This window comes from Oncorhynchus masou, chromosome 15 (assembly GCF_036934945.1).
Source record: "Oncorhynchus masou masou isolate Uvic2021 chromosome 15, UVic_Omas_1.1, whole genome shotgun sequence".
Taxonomy (NCBI): Eukaryota; Metazoa; Chordata; class Actinopteri; order Salmoniformes; family Salmonidae; genus Oncorhynchus; species Oncorhynchus masou.
Genome location: NC_088226.1, coordinates 21746923 through 21762184, shown reverse-complemented (window position 1 = coordinate 21762184; position 15262 = coordinate 21746923). Strand labels below are relative to the sequence as shown.

The 15262-nt window shown below is 43.2% G+C and overlaps 1 protein-coding gene across 2 annotated transcripts in view; it reads right to left on the bottom strand.

Annotated features, from left to right (window-relative positions):
* The window catches only part of LOC135555885 (GEM-interacting protein-like), a 47619-nt gene extending 32770 nt beyond the window's left edge, over positions 1-14849 (bottom strand). The window contains exons 1-2 of one of the 2 annotated variants that reach the window (XM_064988675.1): positions 14286-14849; positions 2630-2773 (exon numbers count right to left, since the gene is read on the bottom strand). In XM_064988675.1, the coding sequence (XP_064844747.1) occupies positions 2630-2773; positions 14286-14514 (373 nt within the window). In that variant the 5' untranslated portion in view covers positions 14515-14849. Of the gene's footprint in view, positions 1-1598; positions 1963-2629; positions 2774-14285 lie in introns of those variants that run through there. The other variant, XM_064988676.1, reaches the window with a different exon arrangement.
* Positions 14850-15262: the final 413 nt, after the last annotated feature.

Below are 15262 nucleotides of genomic sequence, written 5' to 3'. Positions count from 1 at the left end.
TTAGTTTTGGAGTCATGCTCAGGTAAATCAATACTTCCATATTTCCAAGTCCTATTCTTGAAGATCACGGCATGACTGGAAGAAGCCTACATAACCAACCCATAAAGTAAAATGTAACTTCCATATATGGCCAGCTATGTAAACTTTAACATTGATTTATCCTGCAAAAGATGTCGTTCAATTGGTAACATACATTTTTGTCTTCTTCTAATGCATCTTAAAGGGAAAGTCCTCTAAAAGTAACAGAATGTAATCAGATTACGTTACTGAGTTTGCGTAATCCAAAAGTTACATTACTGATTACAATTTGGGACAGGTAACTTGTAACTGTTACAGAATAAATGTAGAAAGTAACCTACCCAACCCTGACTACAACCTAATGCTGTAGTCTCACTCAGACGTTTGCGGGGTAGCATCATGTGCTGAGACTGCATATGAGGCTTACAACCTATAGGGAGGGACCTGTTACAGTTGAAGCTGACAGTGTTTCACTTTAACGGCAGTCAATATGCAAAAACACTCAACTCCCAGTGTAGATTTTCTTTTCTTCTCATCTCTCCTCCCTCTATTGTTCTGTCTCCATTTAGGTCAACCACATCCTGCTTGTGATGTGTGTCATGTTTTGCTCAGAAGACACAAAGTTCTTGTTTATTCACCTTAGCAGAGTTCTGTTCATACAGCAGTAGAAGACAGGTAAGACATAGTGGAACTGTACACAACCAAGTTCAGCTCTATAGCACAAATTACATTTAAAAGCAATGTTCCCTCCTACGCGGAAACTGCATTCCCGGTAAACGCTGCACATGGCGGCTCAATCAGACGTTACCTTGAAATATTAAGCGAGCTCTGGAGCTGAACTTTGGCAATATGGATTGAATCGAGCCCTTAGTCTCACAGAAAGCAGGGCCCTATAGCCTACTGTGCATGGCAGAGTTATAGAGGGAGATCGAGAGTGGGTTCAAATATTATTTGTTTTCCGTCAAACCATTTTCTCTTAAATAACGGAGACTGGCGTCCTTGACTTGATGGTTTCAAGAGCTTAATTTAAAAATATATATGTTTCACGAATGGCACACACCAACACGCAAAATGGAGGATGAGTTCAGGAGGTTCACTGATCCTGCACTGACTGGGAGGATGTAGCATGCAACCACACACGCATGCTCACACACACGCATGCTCACACACACGCATGCTCACACACACGCATGCTCACACACACGCACGCTCACACGTTTGTTGTATTATTCTTGTGGGGACCAAATAATTGATTCCCATTTCCCCTAAACCCTAACCCTTAACCTTAATCCTAACCCTAAACCCTAAGCCTAAAATGGCCTTTTTCCTAGTGAGGACTGGCAAAACTTGTCCAAAGTATCCTTGTGAGAACTTCTGTTCCCCACAAGGATAGTAAAACATACACATACCTTCCCTGAAACATTTTCTCACCTCCTTTTCTACCCAAATGGATGGTTTCCCTGACCCAGATGGAGACTATTCTCCATTGAGCATACTTTGGTCCAGGAGTAGGCTTAATCTGAGCACTGAAAACTGGACCAAATGATAACAATCTTCTGTTTTCTCCTGTTGTTACTCACCTGGAGTTTTGGAGTGCTCCTTCTCTTTAACTTCGGGTTCTTCTTCCCTCTCCATCTCTATTTGAGACTAAATATCACAAGTGCACCTAGCCCCAAACCAGCATCAACCACAGCAACCCCATCAATCTTCCCCGCTCCACCAGCAACGTTCCATCAACCTTCTATCAATCAATCTGTCAATTCCATCAACGTTAGCAATGCGTACCCATACACATGACAAACAGCAGCTACAGAGCAGGAAATGGGCTCGATTTCCTCTAGTTGCACTCAATCACACTAACATTTGACTAGCACGATGCTGCTGTCTGGTAAAGTGCCTGGGTCTGACCCTTCTCTTCTTGTTCTCTCAAAGTTCTCTTCCTCTAGTGCAGAGCGAGGTTGGCCAATACGGTTTCACCATCATGAGAAGAGGAAGTGTGACTGTCAATCTAGGTCACACCTAGGTTGTCATACCGAAAGTAGCTTGATATGTGTGAGAGGGTGGAGGAGGAAAAAGAGAGAGAGAGAGAAAGTGAGCTGGCCTCTGTGTTAGACTGTGTTGTGCAGATGTTCAAAGATGAAACGTTGAGCTCTAAAATGATCTCTCTCATGGGTGTTGAAAGCTGAATGATATTGATACTACATTTGAGGCAGCAGGTTGCCTAGTGGTTAGAGCATTGAGCCAGTAACCAAAAGGTTGCTGGATCGAATACCCGAGCTGACAAGGTAAAAATCTGGTGTTCTGGACAAGGCAGTTAACCCACTGCACCCCGGTAGGCCGTCGTTGTAAGTAATATTTTGTTCTTAACTGACTTGCCTTGACAAATAAAGGTTAAATAAAAAAATGCACATCTCAACATCAACCTCTTGAGATTACAGCCATTTTGAAATGGGAATACTAATTGTACCTTTAATAACTGTAACTGTATCCAATAACAACATAGGTTTTCTTTTTCTGCTGCAAACATTTTGCTACAGTGTGGCCTACACAATCCATGATAGTGAGGTAAGTATGTCCAGGAGATATAATCTAGAGGCTGAGACTGACTGACCTGTGAGAGAGAGGCGCAGCATGGTGAGGGCGTGGCTGACTGGAGGCCGACCAGTGGATGGGTAGCATTCCGCCAGGGGCTGGAGAGACTGCTGTAGGGCCTGGAGCCCCATGGACACATTCAGCTGGTTAGGACCATCCAGCTCTGGGACGGAGAGGAGGAATGAGGGAGGGAAAGAGAAAACATTTAGATAGAGAGAGAAGAAAAACCTGTTGCACAATTGGTATTATGCACTGTAAAAAATGTAATCAAATAAAAGTTGTCTGTGTGTGTGTGTGTGTGGTAAACACTATTTAAATGTTTCTATAGTCAATTGGCACAGTGGTGACCCGTCATTCAGGGCAGGGGTGGCAGAGTAGCAATTACTGGCAAGGCCACTCTAGGACATTTAGAGACTTGTCCCGAAGCCAACCCTGCGTTGTCTTGCTTCGTGTTGTTGTCCTGTTGGAAGGTAACCCTTATCCCCAGTCTGAGCTCCTGAGCGTTCTGGAGCAGGTTTTCATCAAGGATCTCTCTGTAATTTGCTCCGTTCATCTTTGCCTCGAGCCAGACTAGTCTCCCAGTCCCTGCCGATGAAAAACACCCCCACAGCATGACGCTGCCACCACCATGCTTCACCTTAGGGATGGTGGCAGGTTTCTTCCAGACGTGATGCTTGGCATTCAGGCCAAAGAGATCAATCTTAGTTTCATCAGACCAGAGAATCTTATATCTCATGGTCTGAGAGTCTTTAGGTGCCTTTTGGCAACCTCCAAGCGGACTGTCATGTGCCTTTTACTGAGGAGTGGCTTCCATCTGACCACTCTACCATAAAGGCCTGATTGGTGAAGTGCTGCAAAGATGGTTGTCCTTCTGGAAGGTTCTCCCATCTCCACAGAGGAACTCTGGTGCTCTATCAGAGTGATCATCGGGTTCTTGGTCACCTCCCTGACCAAGGCCCTTCTCTCCAGATTGCTCAGTTTGGCCGGGCAGCCAGCTCTAGGAAGAGTATTGGTGGTTCCAACCTTCTTCCATTCCACTGTGTTCTTGGGAACCTTCAATGCTGCAGAAGTGTTCTGGTACCCTTCCCCAGATCTGTGCCTCGACACAATGCTGTCTCGGAGATCTACGGGCAATTCCTTTGACTTCATGGCTTGGTTTTTGCTCTGACATGCACTGTCAACTGTGGGACCTTATATAGACAGGTGTGTGTGCTTTTCCAAATCATGTCCAATGGATTGAATTTACCACAGGTGGACTCCAATCAAGTTGTAGAAACATCTCAAAGATGATAAATGGAAACTGGATGCACCTGAGCTCAATTTCGAGTCTGAATACTTATGTAAACAAGGTATCTGTTTTTAATTTTGAATAAATTTGCAGAAAAATCTAAAAACATGTTTTCGCTTGCCATTATGGGGTAGTGTGTGTTGATTTCTGAGTATTTGTTTTTATTTGATCCATTTTAGAATAAGGCTGTAACATAACAACAAAAAAGTCAAGGGGTCTGAATACTTTCCGAAGGCACGGTATATTTTTTGTAGTGCTTGTTTTGCATGTTATGTTGGTATTAATAGGTGTCATATATGAGTCTGCAAACTGTAAAAGAAATATATATATTTTGAGTAAAAAAATCCGGATACAAAAATGATCTCCTTTTTGAGTAAGGCACCCCCAAAATGCAGGTGATACACCTGCCCTGAAGGATGGGTCGCCACTGGTTTAGTGGCTTTGCTGGCATGCATCTAAAAGAATTAGGTATGCCCTACCAAGATTTACATGCTAAAATCAACACTGAATTGGCATATCAGACAGTATACCCACTGGCCCTGCAACTTGCATTGGAATCAGAAGTAGGATGGCGACCCCTTGAGGCGTGCCCGGAAGCCGCATGAAGTATGCAAGTTCTTGAATGGTTTGAAAGTCGAACAATCATGACGCTGATTGGGCCCTCTGGGAAACAACTAGGTCCATTACCAAGTGCATACAATCCCATCTTATTCGGTTTAAATTGCAATATTACACCTCCTATTTAAGTCCTTCATAGTCACACAATTTGAGATGTACGTAGCTCATGCAGTACGGAGCTCAATTTGGCCTCTTCATGCCTCCAGATGCTCCGTAATTGCGTCACACCATCCATATGGTGCCTCCGACCACATTTTCATATCAAGCATAAATTGTCTCTTAACCACAGGCACTCCGTTACGTTGCGCTGGATGTCTTAAATTTCAATGGGGACGTCCACAACGCAACAGAGTGGAATCTCAACGAACCCTTGCAGTTGATGGCTCCGTGATACAGACGCCGCATACTTTGAATTTTTCCAACCTTTGCCCCATCTTCAGTTAATAAAAGCCCATTGATGCTTGATCCGATAATGTGGTCAGAGGCGCCATATGGTTGGTGTGACACAATTGCGGAGCCTCCGGAGGCATGAAGAGGCCAAATTGAGCTCTGTACCTCTCAAATGTTGGATCAATGAGGAGGGCTCCTTATAGCTACGCATTGACATGATTGGTTGGCGGTAGGTGAGGGCCTGAGGTCCGGTATAAACACAAACGCACTTCCTTGACAACAGCTCTGCGCTGCTCCGCAAAGCGCAAGACGTATGAATGGCCTGACTTCTGCCATTTCACCATAAAATGCTGCACGGTCAATGCAGATGTCAGATTGAACATGCAACGCCTTTAATGTCTACATGCAGATTGTGGTTACTAAATCAACAACATTCTGCGCCCACTACACGTCACTTACTACATGCCGCGCCCACTGCCATTGTGCTGCTAGCGCAGTCTTTGGCACACATTCCAGCACACTAGGTGTCGGTGCAAAGTTGGATGCCAACCGACAAAAAACCCAACCGAGGGAGGGTGCTAGCTAGCTAAGGGACACTGGTACACAGTGGCCTTCGCCGCCCGCCTGCCGAGCACTGCTTTCCCGCAGTTCTGTTAACATTGCGGCGAGGGAAGTCGTTAGCTAATCAAGTGCTATATTTTTAGCTAAGTTGCGAAGGATGTCCTCTGACAGTCTTAGAATGTTATCGGTGATTGATCTTGTTTTCCTGAAGCCAGCTTGGTGGATTCCAAGGAGGCCCATTTCCTCAGTGTGGCGGTTCAGTCTTTGGGTGAGTACTCTCTCAAACAGCTTCCCGACATGACTGAGGAGGCTGATTGGTCTGTAACTTGTGACGTTGTATGGGTCTTTGCCAGGTTTGTGGATCATTGTGACAACTGCAGATATCCAAGGTAGGGGAAAGTAGCCTTCCGTGAGGCATGCTGTGAAGAGGTTAGAAAGGAGGTGCAGGTATTCATCAGGTGCTTGTTTGATGAGTGTGCTGTCAATGTTGTCTTCCCTGGTGCTTTGTTTTTTTCAAGTGAGTCTTGATTTCTTCAACGTTAACAGAGCCGGTGAGGGGATGGTCTAATGGTGTCGGATTTGAGGTGGGCAGAGCCAAGCCTGAGCCTATTGGCGCGTTCTAGCATTTATTTGCCTATTAGCCGTTAGGGAACACCTACTCTGAAATGTAATAACTCAATTCGCCCTTGCACCCTTTCTAAACAACGCAATTTTGAAAAAACGTTGGCAAGAGGTAAAGTCTACAAAACGCAGTCCACTCTGTTTGTTACTCATTTTTGTTTTGGTAATGGAAAACTGTTTGGAGATCAAATGTTTCATTGATGAGAAAATGAGCGGAATGTCAGCAGAAATAGATCTCACTCCATCTTCTCCAACAGCAGGCCAATGGGCTTCCTTTCATCGCCATTCTTAGCAGTGAGTGGAAACGGCAACCGGATGCTTGACATTTATACATCAATTAAATATCTGTCTCATTGTTCGTCGGGGGACAGTAGGAGAGGAGAAAGGACGGGAGAACGGTTGTGCGACTGCTCATGCACTCAAAATGTCGGCGCCAGGAAAAGACACATTTCCGAGGTGAGCAGGACGATTATGAGATGGAGTTACGTCAGGATGCCACCGGGCCACAAGTAAAGTTGGGAGAAGAGGAATCTTGGGATAGGGACACAGAGGTGGATTTCTGAGGAGAAAAGAGGAAGAAGAGGTGGAAGAGAATGAGGAAAGCAGAGGTGAATCTGAGGAAGATGGCGATACAAATGGAGATCTGGTGTTGAAGAAGATTGGTGTCAAGTGCAAACAGTGAGTTCTTGAGGTAAAATGGAAGTGAATGAGTGAGTTAAGAGAGGTGGAAGGTGTGGTGAAGAGCTCGGATGCCGAACCTGGCATCAGTAGACATGATAAAAAATTATCTGGTCCAGTAGGAGTAACATTTTTGGAGAAAGTGGATCCTTGACCTTTTGGTGGATTCATTTGTGGTTTCAGGGTGGGAAAGGAGTTGGGTACAGTTGAATCAGTGAAGGTAACCTGTAGTGGACTTATGATATTTGTTTGTGTTCTGACCAGAGGGAGCGGGTGCTCCGTGTCATGCTTTGCTCTTGGGAAAAGGGCACCAATGAAATGAGTGATTTCTGGGGTAGCGTTAAGTGTGAAGGTGGAGCAATAGAAGTTGAAGATGCCTGCTGTTTGGTGCAAAGGATATCCAGTACATTCGGAAAGTATTCAAACACCTTCACTTTTTCCACATTTGTGAAATACATAAGTATTTCAGACCCTTTCCTCAGTACTTTGTTGAAGCACCTTTAGCAGCGATTACAGCCTCGAGGCTTCTTTGGTATGATACTACAAGCTTGGCACACCTGTTTTGGGGAGTTTCTTCCATTCTTCTCGGCAGATCCTCTCAAGCTCTGAGGTTGGATGGGGAGCGTCGCTGCGCAGCTATTTTCAGGTCTCTCTAGAGATTTTCAATCGGGTGAAAGTCCGGGCTCTGGTTTGGGTCACTCAAGACATTCAGAGACTTGTCCCGAAGCCACTCCTGTGTTGTCTTGGTTGTGTGCTTAAGGTCATTGTCCTGTTGGATGGTGAACCTTCACCCCAGTCTGAGGTCCTGAGCTCTCTGGAGCAGGTTTTCATCAAGGATCTCTCTGTACTTTGCTCCGATCATCTTTCCCTTGATCCTGACTAGTCTCCCAGTCCCTGTCACTGAAAAACATTCCCACAGCATGATACTGCCACCACCATGCTTCACCATAGGGATGGTGCCAGGTTTCCTCTGGGACGTGACGCTTGGCATTCAGGTCAAAGAGTTCAATCTTAGTTTAATCAGACCAGAGTCTTTTGGGTGCCTTTTGGCAAATCAATTTTGAGTCATCGCAAAGGGTCTGAATACTTTTGTAAATAAGGTATTTCTATTTTATTTTTTTAACCTGTTTTTTTACTTTGTCATTGTGGGGTATTGTGTGTAGATTGATGATGGAAAAAATGTATTTACTCCATTTTAGAATAAGGGAAGGGTCTGAATACTTCCCAAATGTTCTGTATCAGTTCTCATTAGAGCTTTTGTGCCGAATCCACTGCACTGTTTTAGGTGCAGCGTTTATCGTCATGTCGCTGCAGTATATAGGAGGGAGATTCTAAGATGTGGGAAGTGTGCAGGAGGGTATGGGATATGGGAGTGTGTAGTTTTGGTGGATAAAGTTGTGTGTGTCAACTGTAGGGGTACCCATGTTCCTGGGGATCAGAAGTGTCAGGTATGAGAGAAGCAGGTTAAGGTGGCTCGAGTCAGAGTGGTGTGCAGCTGGTGTCGTATGCTGAGGCAGTAACGAAAGTAGAGGAGGATGGGTCAAGGGTGAGGATCCCTGTGAGTAGTAGATCTGTGCCAGCACAGAGGGATAAGCCAACGAGTGATTTATGCTTCAGTAAGGTTGGCTTCTTAGTGTGCACAGCAATGGTTATCAACTGTAGAAATGGAACATAAATCACAGAAAATAGATGTGGTGGCAGCGGCAGAGAAGTATTTGGGTGTACGAGATTTGACTTCAGAAGAGTTACAGGATGTGTTGAGTGGTGGTGTCCCGTCCTCCCAGGCCGTTGGCATGGTGCTGAAGCAGGAAGGGTCAAAGTAGTGGAATGGGATAGTGGGTTTTTAATGAGTGTAGGGTTAGTTGGAACTGTGTTTTTTTTGCATTATTCTTTTTAGTAGTATATATTTTTTTATATCACAAAGTATAATGGATTTATATTATAGTGTTGTTGGGGGCGCTAATGCAACATATTGAAGGCTATTCGCCGTTAAACGCCAAAGAAGAAGAACGGCTCACTGTTCTATCTGTGGTGGCATCTTCAATCGAGCCTAGCTTTTTTCTAGCTAGCTAGCTGCTCTGCAAGCTAGCTTGACTTACTTTTAAAGTTTGAGAAACAAGTTGAGGAAAACACATTTTGTTATGTTACTGGTCTGTGCAGTCTATATGGCTGCAGCATGCACATAAAATCAATACTTATTTTGTTCATTAAACAGACAAGATACAGTCAAAACACATGCAATTTAATATATATACAGTGCCTTGCGAAAGTATTCGGCTCCCTTGAACTTTGCGACCTTTTGCCACATTTCAGGCTTCAAACATAAAGATATAAAACTGTATTTTTTTGTGAAGAATCAACAACAAGTGGGACACAATCATGAAGTGGAACGACATTTATTGGAAATTTCAGACTTTTTTAACAAATCAAAAACTGAAAAATTGGGCGTGCAAAATTATTCAGCCCCCTTAAGTTAATACTTTGTAGCGCCACCTTTTGCTGCGATTACAGCTGTAAGTCACTTGGGGTATGTCTCTATCAGTTTTGCACATCGAGAGACTGAAATTTTTTCCCATTCCTCCTTGCAAAACAGCTCAAGCTCAATGAGGTTGGATGGAGAGCATTTGTGAACAGCAGTTTTCAGTTCTTTCCACAGATTATCGATTGGATTCAGGTCTGGACTTTGACTTGGCCATTCTAACACCTGGATATGTTTATTTTTGAACCATTCCATTGTAGATTTTGCTTTATGTTTTGGATCATTGTCTTGTTGGAAGACAAATCTCCGTCCCAGTCTCAGGTCTTTTGCAGACTCCATCAGGTTCTCTTCCAGAATGGTCCTGTATTTGGCTCCATCCATCTTCCCATCAATTTTAACCATCTTCCCTGTCCCTGCTGAAGAAAAGCAGGCCCAAACCATGATGCTGCCACCACCATGTTTGACAGTGGGGATGGTGTGTTCAGGGTTATGGGCTGTGTAGCTTTTACGCCAAACATACGTTTTGCATTGTTGCCAAAAAGTTCAATTTTGGTTTCATCTGACCAGAGCACCTTCTTCCACATTTACATTTACATTTAAGTCATTTAGCAGACGCTCTTATCCAGAGCGACTTACAAATTGGTGAATTCACCTTCTGACATCCAGTGGAACAGCCACTTTACAACATGTTTGGTGTGTCTCCCAGGTGGCTTGTGGCAAACTTTAAACAACACTTTATGGATATCTTTAAAAAATTTCTTTCTTCTTGCCACTCTTCCATAAAGGCCAGATTTGTGCAATATACGATTGTTGTCCTATGGACAGAGTCTCCCACCTCAGCTGTAGATCTCTGCAGTTCATCCAGAGTGATCATGGGCCTCTTGGCTGCATCTCTGATCAGTCTTCTCCTTGTATGAGCTGAAGGTTTAGAGGGACGGCCAGGTCTTGGTAGATTTGCAGTGGTCTGATACTCCTTCCATTTCAATATTATCGCTTGCACAGTGCTCCTTGGGATGTTTAAAGCTTGGGAAATCTTTTTGTATCCAAATCCGGCTTTAAACTTCTTCACAACAGTATCTCGGACCTGCCTGGTGTGTTCCTTGTTCTTCATGATGCTCTCTGCGCTTTTAACGGACCTCTGAGACTATCACAGTGCAGGTGCATTTATACGGAGACTTGATTACACACAGGTGGATTGTATTTATCATCATTAGTCATTTAGGTTAACATTGGATCATTCAGAGATCCTCACTCTCTGGAGAGAGTTTGCTGCACTGAAAGTAAAGGGGCTGAATAATTTTGCACGCCCAATTTTTCAGTTTTTGATTTGTTAAAAAAGTTTGAAATATCCAATAAATGTCGTTCCACTTCATGATTGTGTCCCACTTGTTGTTGATTCTTCACAAAAAAATACAGTTTTATATCTTTATGTTTGAAGCCTGAAATGTGGCAAAAGGTCGCAAAGTTCAAGGGGGCCGAATACTTTCGCAAGGCACTGTATATATACACACACACACACACACACACACACTACCATTCAAAAGTTTGGGGTCACTTCGAAATGTCCTTGTTTTCCATGAAAACATACATGAAATAAGTTGCAGAATCAATAGGAAATGCAGTCAAGACGTTGACAAAATTATAAATAATGATTTTTAATTGAAATAAAAATGGTGTCCTTTAAATGTTGTTTTCGTCAAAGAATCCTTCATTTGCAGCAATTACAGCCTTGCAGACCTTTGGCATTCTAGTTGTCAATGTGTTGAGATAATCTGAAGAGATTTCGCCTCATGCTTCCTGAAGCACCTCCTGAAGAACATCCCACAAGTTGGATTGGCTTGATGGGCACTTCTTACGTACCATACGGTCAAGCTGCTCCCACAACCGCTCAATAGGGTTGAAATCCGTTAACTGTGCTGGCCACTCCATTATAGACAGAATACCAGCTAACTGCTTCTTCCCCAAATAGTTATTGCATAGTTTGGAGCTGTGCTTTGGGTCATTGTCCTGTTGTCGGAGGAAATTGGCTCCAGTTAAGTGCCGTCCACAGGGTATGGCATGGCGTTGCAAAATTGAGTGATAGCCTTCCTTTTTCAAGATCCCTTTCACCCTGTACAAATCTCTCACTTTGCCACCACCAAAGCACCATCACATTGCCTCCACCATGCTTGACAGATGGCGTCATTTTAATTTTTTCTGCGTCTCACAAATGTTCTTCTTCGAGATCCGTACACCTCAAACTTACATTTGTCTGTCCATAACATGTTTTTCCAAGTTTCCTCTGTCCAGTTTCTGTGTTCTTTTGCCCATCTTAATCTTTTCTTTTTATTGACCAGTCTGAGATATGGCTTTTTCTTTGCAACTCTGCCTAGAAGGCCAGCATCCCGGAGTCGCCTCTTCACTGTTGACGTTGAGACGGGTGTTTTGCGGGTACTATTTAATGAAGCTGCCAGTTGAGGACTTGTGAGGCGTCTGTTTCTCAAACTAGACACTCTAATGTACTTGTCCTCTTGCTCAGTTGTGCACCTCGGCCTCCCACTCCTCTTTCTATTCTGGTTAGGGCCAGTTTGCGCTGTTCTGTGAAGGGAGTAGTACACAGTGTTGTACAAGATCTTCAGTTTCTTGTCAATTTCTCACATGGAATAGCCTTTAAATATTTTGTCTTTCCCATTCACCCTCTGAAAAGCATACATACATAATTTAATTCTCAATTGTCTCGAGGCATAAAAATCCATCTTTAACCTGTCTCTTCCCCTTCATTTACACTGATTGAAGTGGATTCAACAGGTGGCATCAATAAAGGATCATAGCTTTCACTTGTATTCACCTGGTCAGTCTGTCATGGAAAAATAGGTGTTCCTAATGTTTTGTACACACAGTGTATATTTTCTAGTAGGCTAAGAATATAATGAAATAAACCTGAATAATCTACAAATAATATTTTTTCAACTTGTGGCACCGCTGTCATATTTATATAAAAAATAAAAAAATAAAAAATAAAGGGTATTTTGTTCATGTATGCTTGAGGAAGGTACAAGGGCATGAATTAATGGCAAAACAACAGAGCATATGTCATATGCTGCAAAAACACCTATGTACACACTACTGCTCATTGAAGCACAATAATCCTTCGATGTAAAATGGGGTGACCAAGAGTCCCTCATTGACATATTTATTATTTTAGCTTAGATCAATTCAGACTGGTTTGAGGCAGAAATGGGGTTCAGCAGACAATGTCACCTAAGTGTAATATTTCTGAATGTTATGGCAGCCAGAGGAGGCTGCTGAGGGGAGGACGGCTCATAATAATCGCTGGAATAAAGTAAATGGAATGGTATCAAATAAGTTTCTTTGATACAATTAAATTACAGCCATTCCATTCTAGTCATTATTAGGCTATGAGCCGTCCTCCCCTCAACAGCCTCCACTGATGGCAAAAGTAGCCAGTCTACTTTAGATCTATCCTATTAGCCATTGCAGGGGGAATCCACCTATCTGATGTAAGACAATGAAGCCATAGGCAGAAGTTTACCGCAATCATGACTAGGTCGGTTGGCAGAAATAAAAGTATAGGCTTTTTGAAACTTTTACAGATGAGCCTTGATTTACATAAATGACAGAAAATACACATCAAATTTAAATACAAAATGCAAGCAAAAAACAAAAAAACAGCCATAAAAAAGAAACATTCATCAGTCTACAATCAGCTTCCTGAATTGCCCTAGTGCAAGGGGGGGGGGGGGGCAAAGCACTTCAATCCAGCTCGTGAGACCTAAAAAAATAAAAAATAAACGTTTTTTTTCTCCCCAATTTTGTGGTATCCAATTGGTAGTTACAGTCTTGTCCCATCACTTCAACTCCCGTACAGACTCAGGAGAGGCGAAGGTCGAGAGCCGTGCATCCTCTGAAACACGACCCAGCCAAGCCGCACAGCTTCTTGACACAATGCCCGCTTAACCCAGAAGCCAGCCGCACCAATGTGTTGGAGGAAACACCTACACCCGGCGACTGTCAGCATGCATGCTCCCGGCCCACCACAGGAGTCGCTAGAGCACGATGGGACAAGGAAATCTTGGCCTGCCAAACCCTCTCCTAAACCAGACGACGCTGGGCCAATTGTGCGCCGCCTCAAGGGTGACACAGCCTGGGATCGAACCCGGGACTGTAGTGACGCCTCAAGCACTGCCTAAAGGCCGCTGCGCCACTCGAGAGGCCCCTGCAAATTGATATTAACAAACAATTGGTTCCCCCAAAAATGTGGCCCTCTGTTGAATTTCAAAATCCAGATGTGGCCCTCAAGCCAAAAAGTTTGCCCGTCCCTGTCCTGGAAGCACCGAAACATCAAATTTAAGAACATTTTGAAGTTTGTTCCACAAATAAGGTGTAAGAAAACAACGCTGATTTAGGCTACCTAGAAGAGACCAATGGAATTTCCAGAGTTAGCCATCCCTGAGACTGGGTGTGGTAGGTAACTGGTATGTCTAAATTAGTATGATGTTAGGTACAGTGGAACTTTTGGTAAAGGGGCTTTATAAATGAAAACATAGCAATGAATCAAAGCTCATGACATCGAAGAGGGTCAATCAACTTCTTTGGTAAAAAAAAAAAAAGACTTTGGCCTACATATGCCTATATAAAAAATAGTTGACAAGATGATAAAGTTGGGGGAAAAACGTATCAGCAATCCACGGATCATTGGGCAAGACTCCGTGATGACGTATGGGCATTATGCCGCGTTCAGGTGCTAGTTGGAACTAGGAAACTCTGACATTTCCGACTTGATAATTGAACGCGGGATGAGTATAACTGCAACCTCGGACATGAACGAATCTTCGTGTCAGAGTCAGAGCGAACATGAAAGTTTCCCAGACAGTCATTTTGTTTGTCCTCGCGTCAACTTGTCTATGTGTGGCATGTCTTGGCAGACGTGAAAATCTTCAGATAACATGAGATAACCGCATATTCGTCTTGTCTGTAAATCATTAGACCTACAAAGAAAACCATATGTGTGAAAGTCGTAAATATGTTCTATTGACTTACCGCAACAGTCCTCAAAAAGCAGCCGAAGTTGTCTCAGACATTCGGCCACTGCGCGGAGTCTTGACACTGTCCATGTTATATCGTAGTATTTCATCCTACGAATTCCACTACCGTTTTGACACGGGAATAGTGTGGTGCTCATTCCCAGTAAATGAGAATCATTCTCTCCCTGTTCAGTAGGCGTATGTTTTACACCACACCGCATATTCAATTCCAACAAAGACGACATTTCTAGCTGTCTACGAGTAGAGGCACGCAACACAAAACAATTTGGCTAACACGCATTAAAATATCCTAGCTCAAAATGTGGTAGGCTATATGGATTAAAATCAAAAACATTCCTTCCATTTCATGCAATGTAGAACAAAATCCATTTGGAAATCAATACATTTCCCTCAGAGGTGTGTAATTGTCAGTTTTGATAGGCAGTTCCCTTGGCGCATCCTAGCCCAGAGTCCACTCAGCCGTTATTGGTTGTCTCATATCCTCCGACTGATTTCCTCAATCTCTTTGAGAATAAAACCTTGTCATAGAACAATGTTTTCAAGTCTATCAACTAGGGTTTTCCCTCCCTACGTAGTCTTGTTCCGCTAGGCATCTTGTCCAACCGCATTCCTACTGTATGTCGCAACATTCTTTTAGCGTCATCTCGACCCTGGTTTTGATAGTTTTTCAGATTTTTTTTTTTAAACGTTTGATTTATAAACCACTTGAAAATAACACATTTGGGACACAAGGCCTATCAATGTTAAAATTTCGCGGGCCATCACACTGGGAGCAAAATAACTGGTTTATAGAGCACACATGAAGCAAAGTAGGCCTAGTCTAGGTCTAATCCATAATGTTGTACTCCTATTTGGCAGGCAGTGCTTAAAAAAAATTATATATATATATATATATATATATATATATTTAGAAATCCCGGATTTTAGGCTTCTATTTTTAGTAACTTGCTGGTAAGTAGAATGCATGAAGAT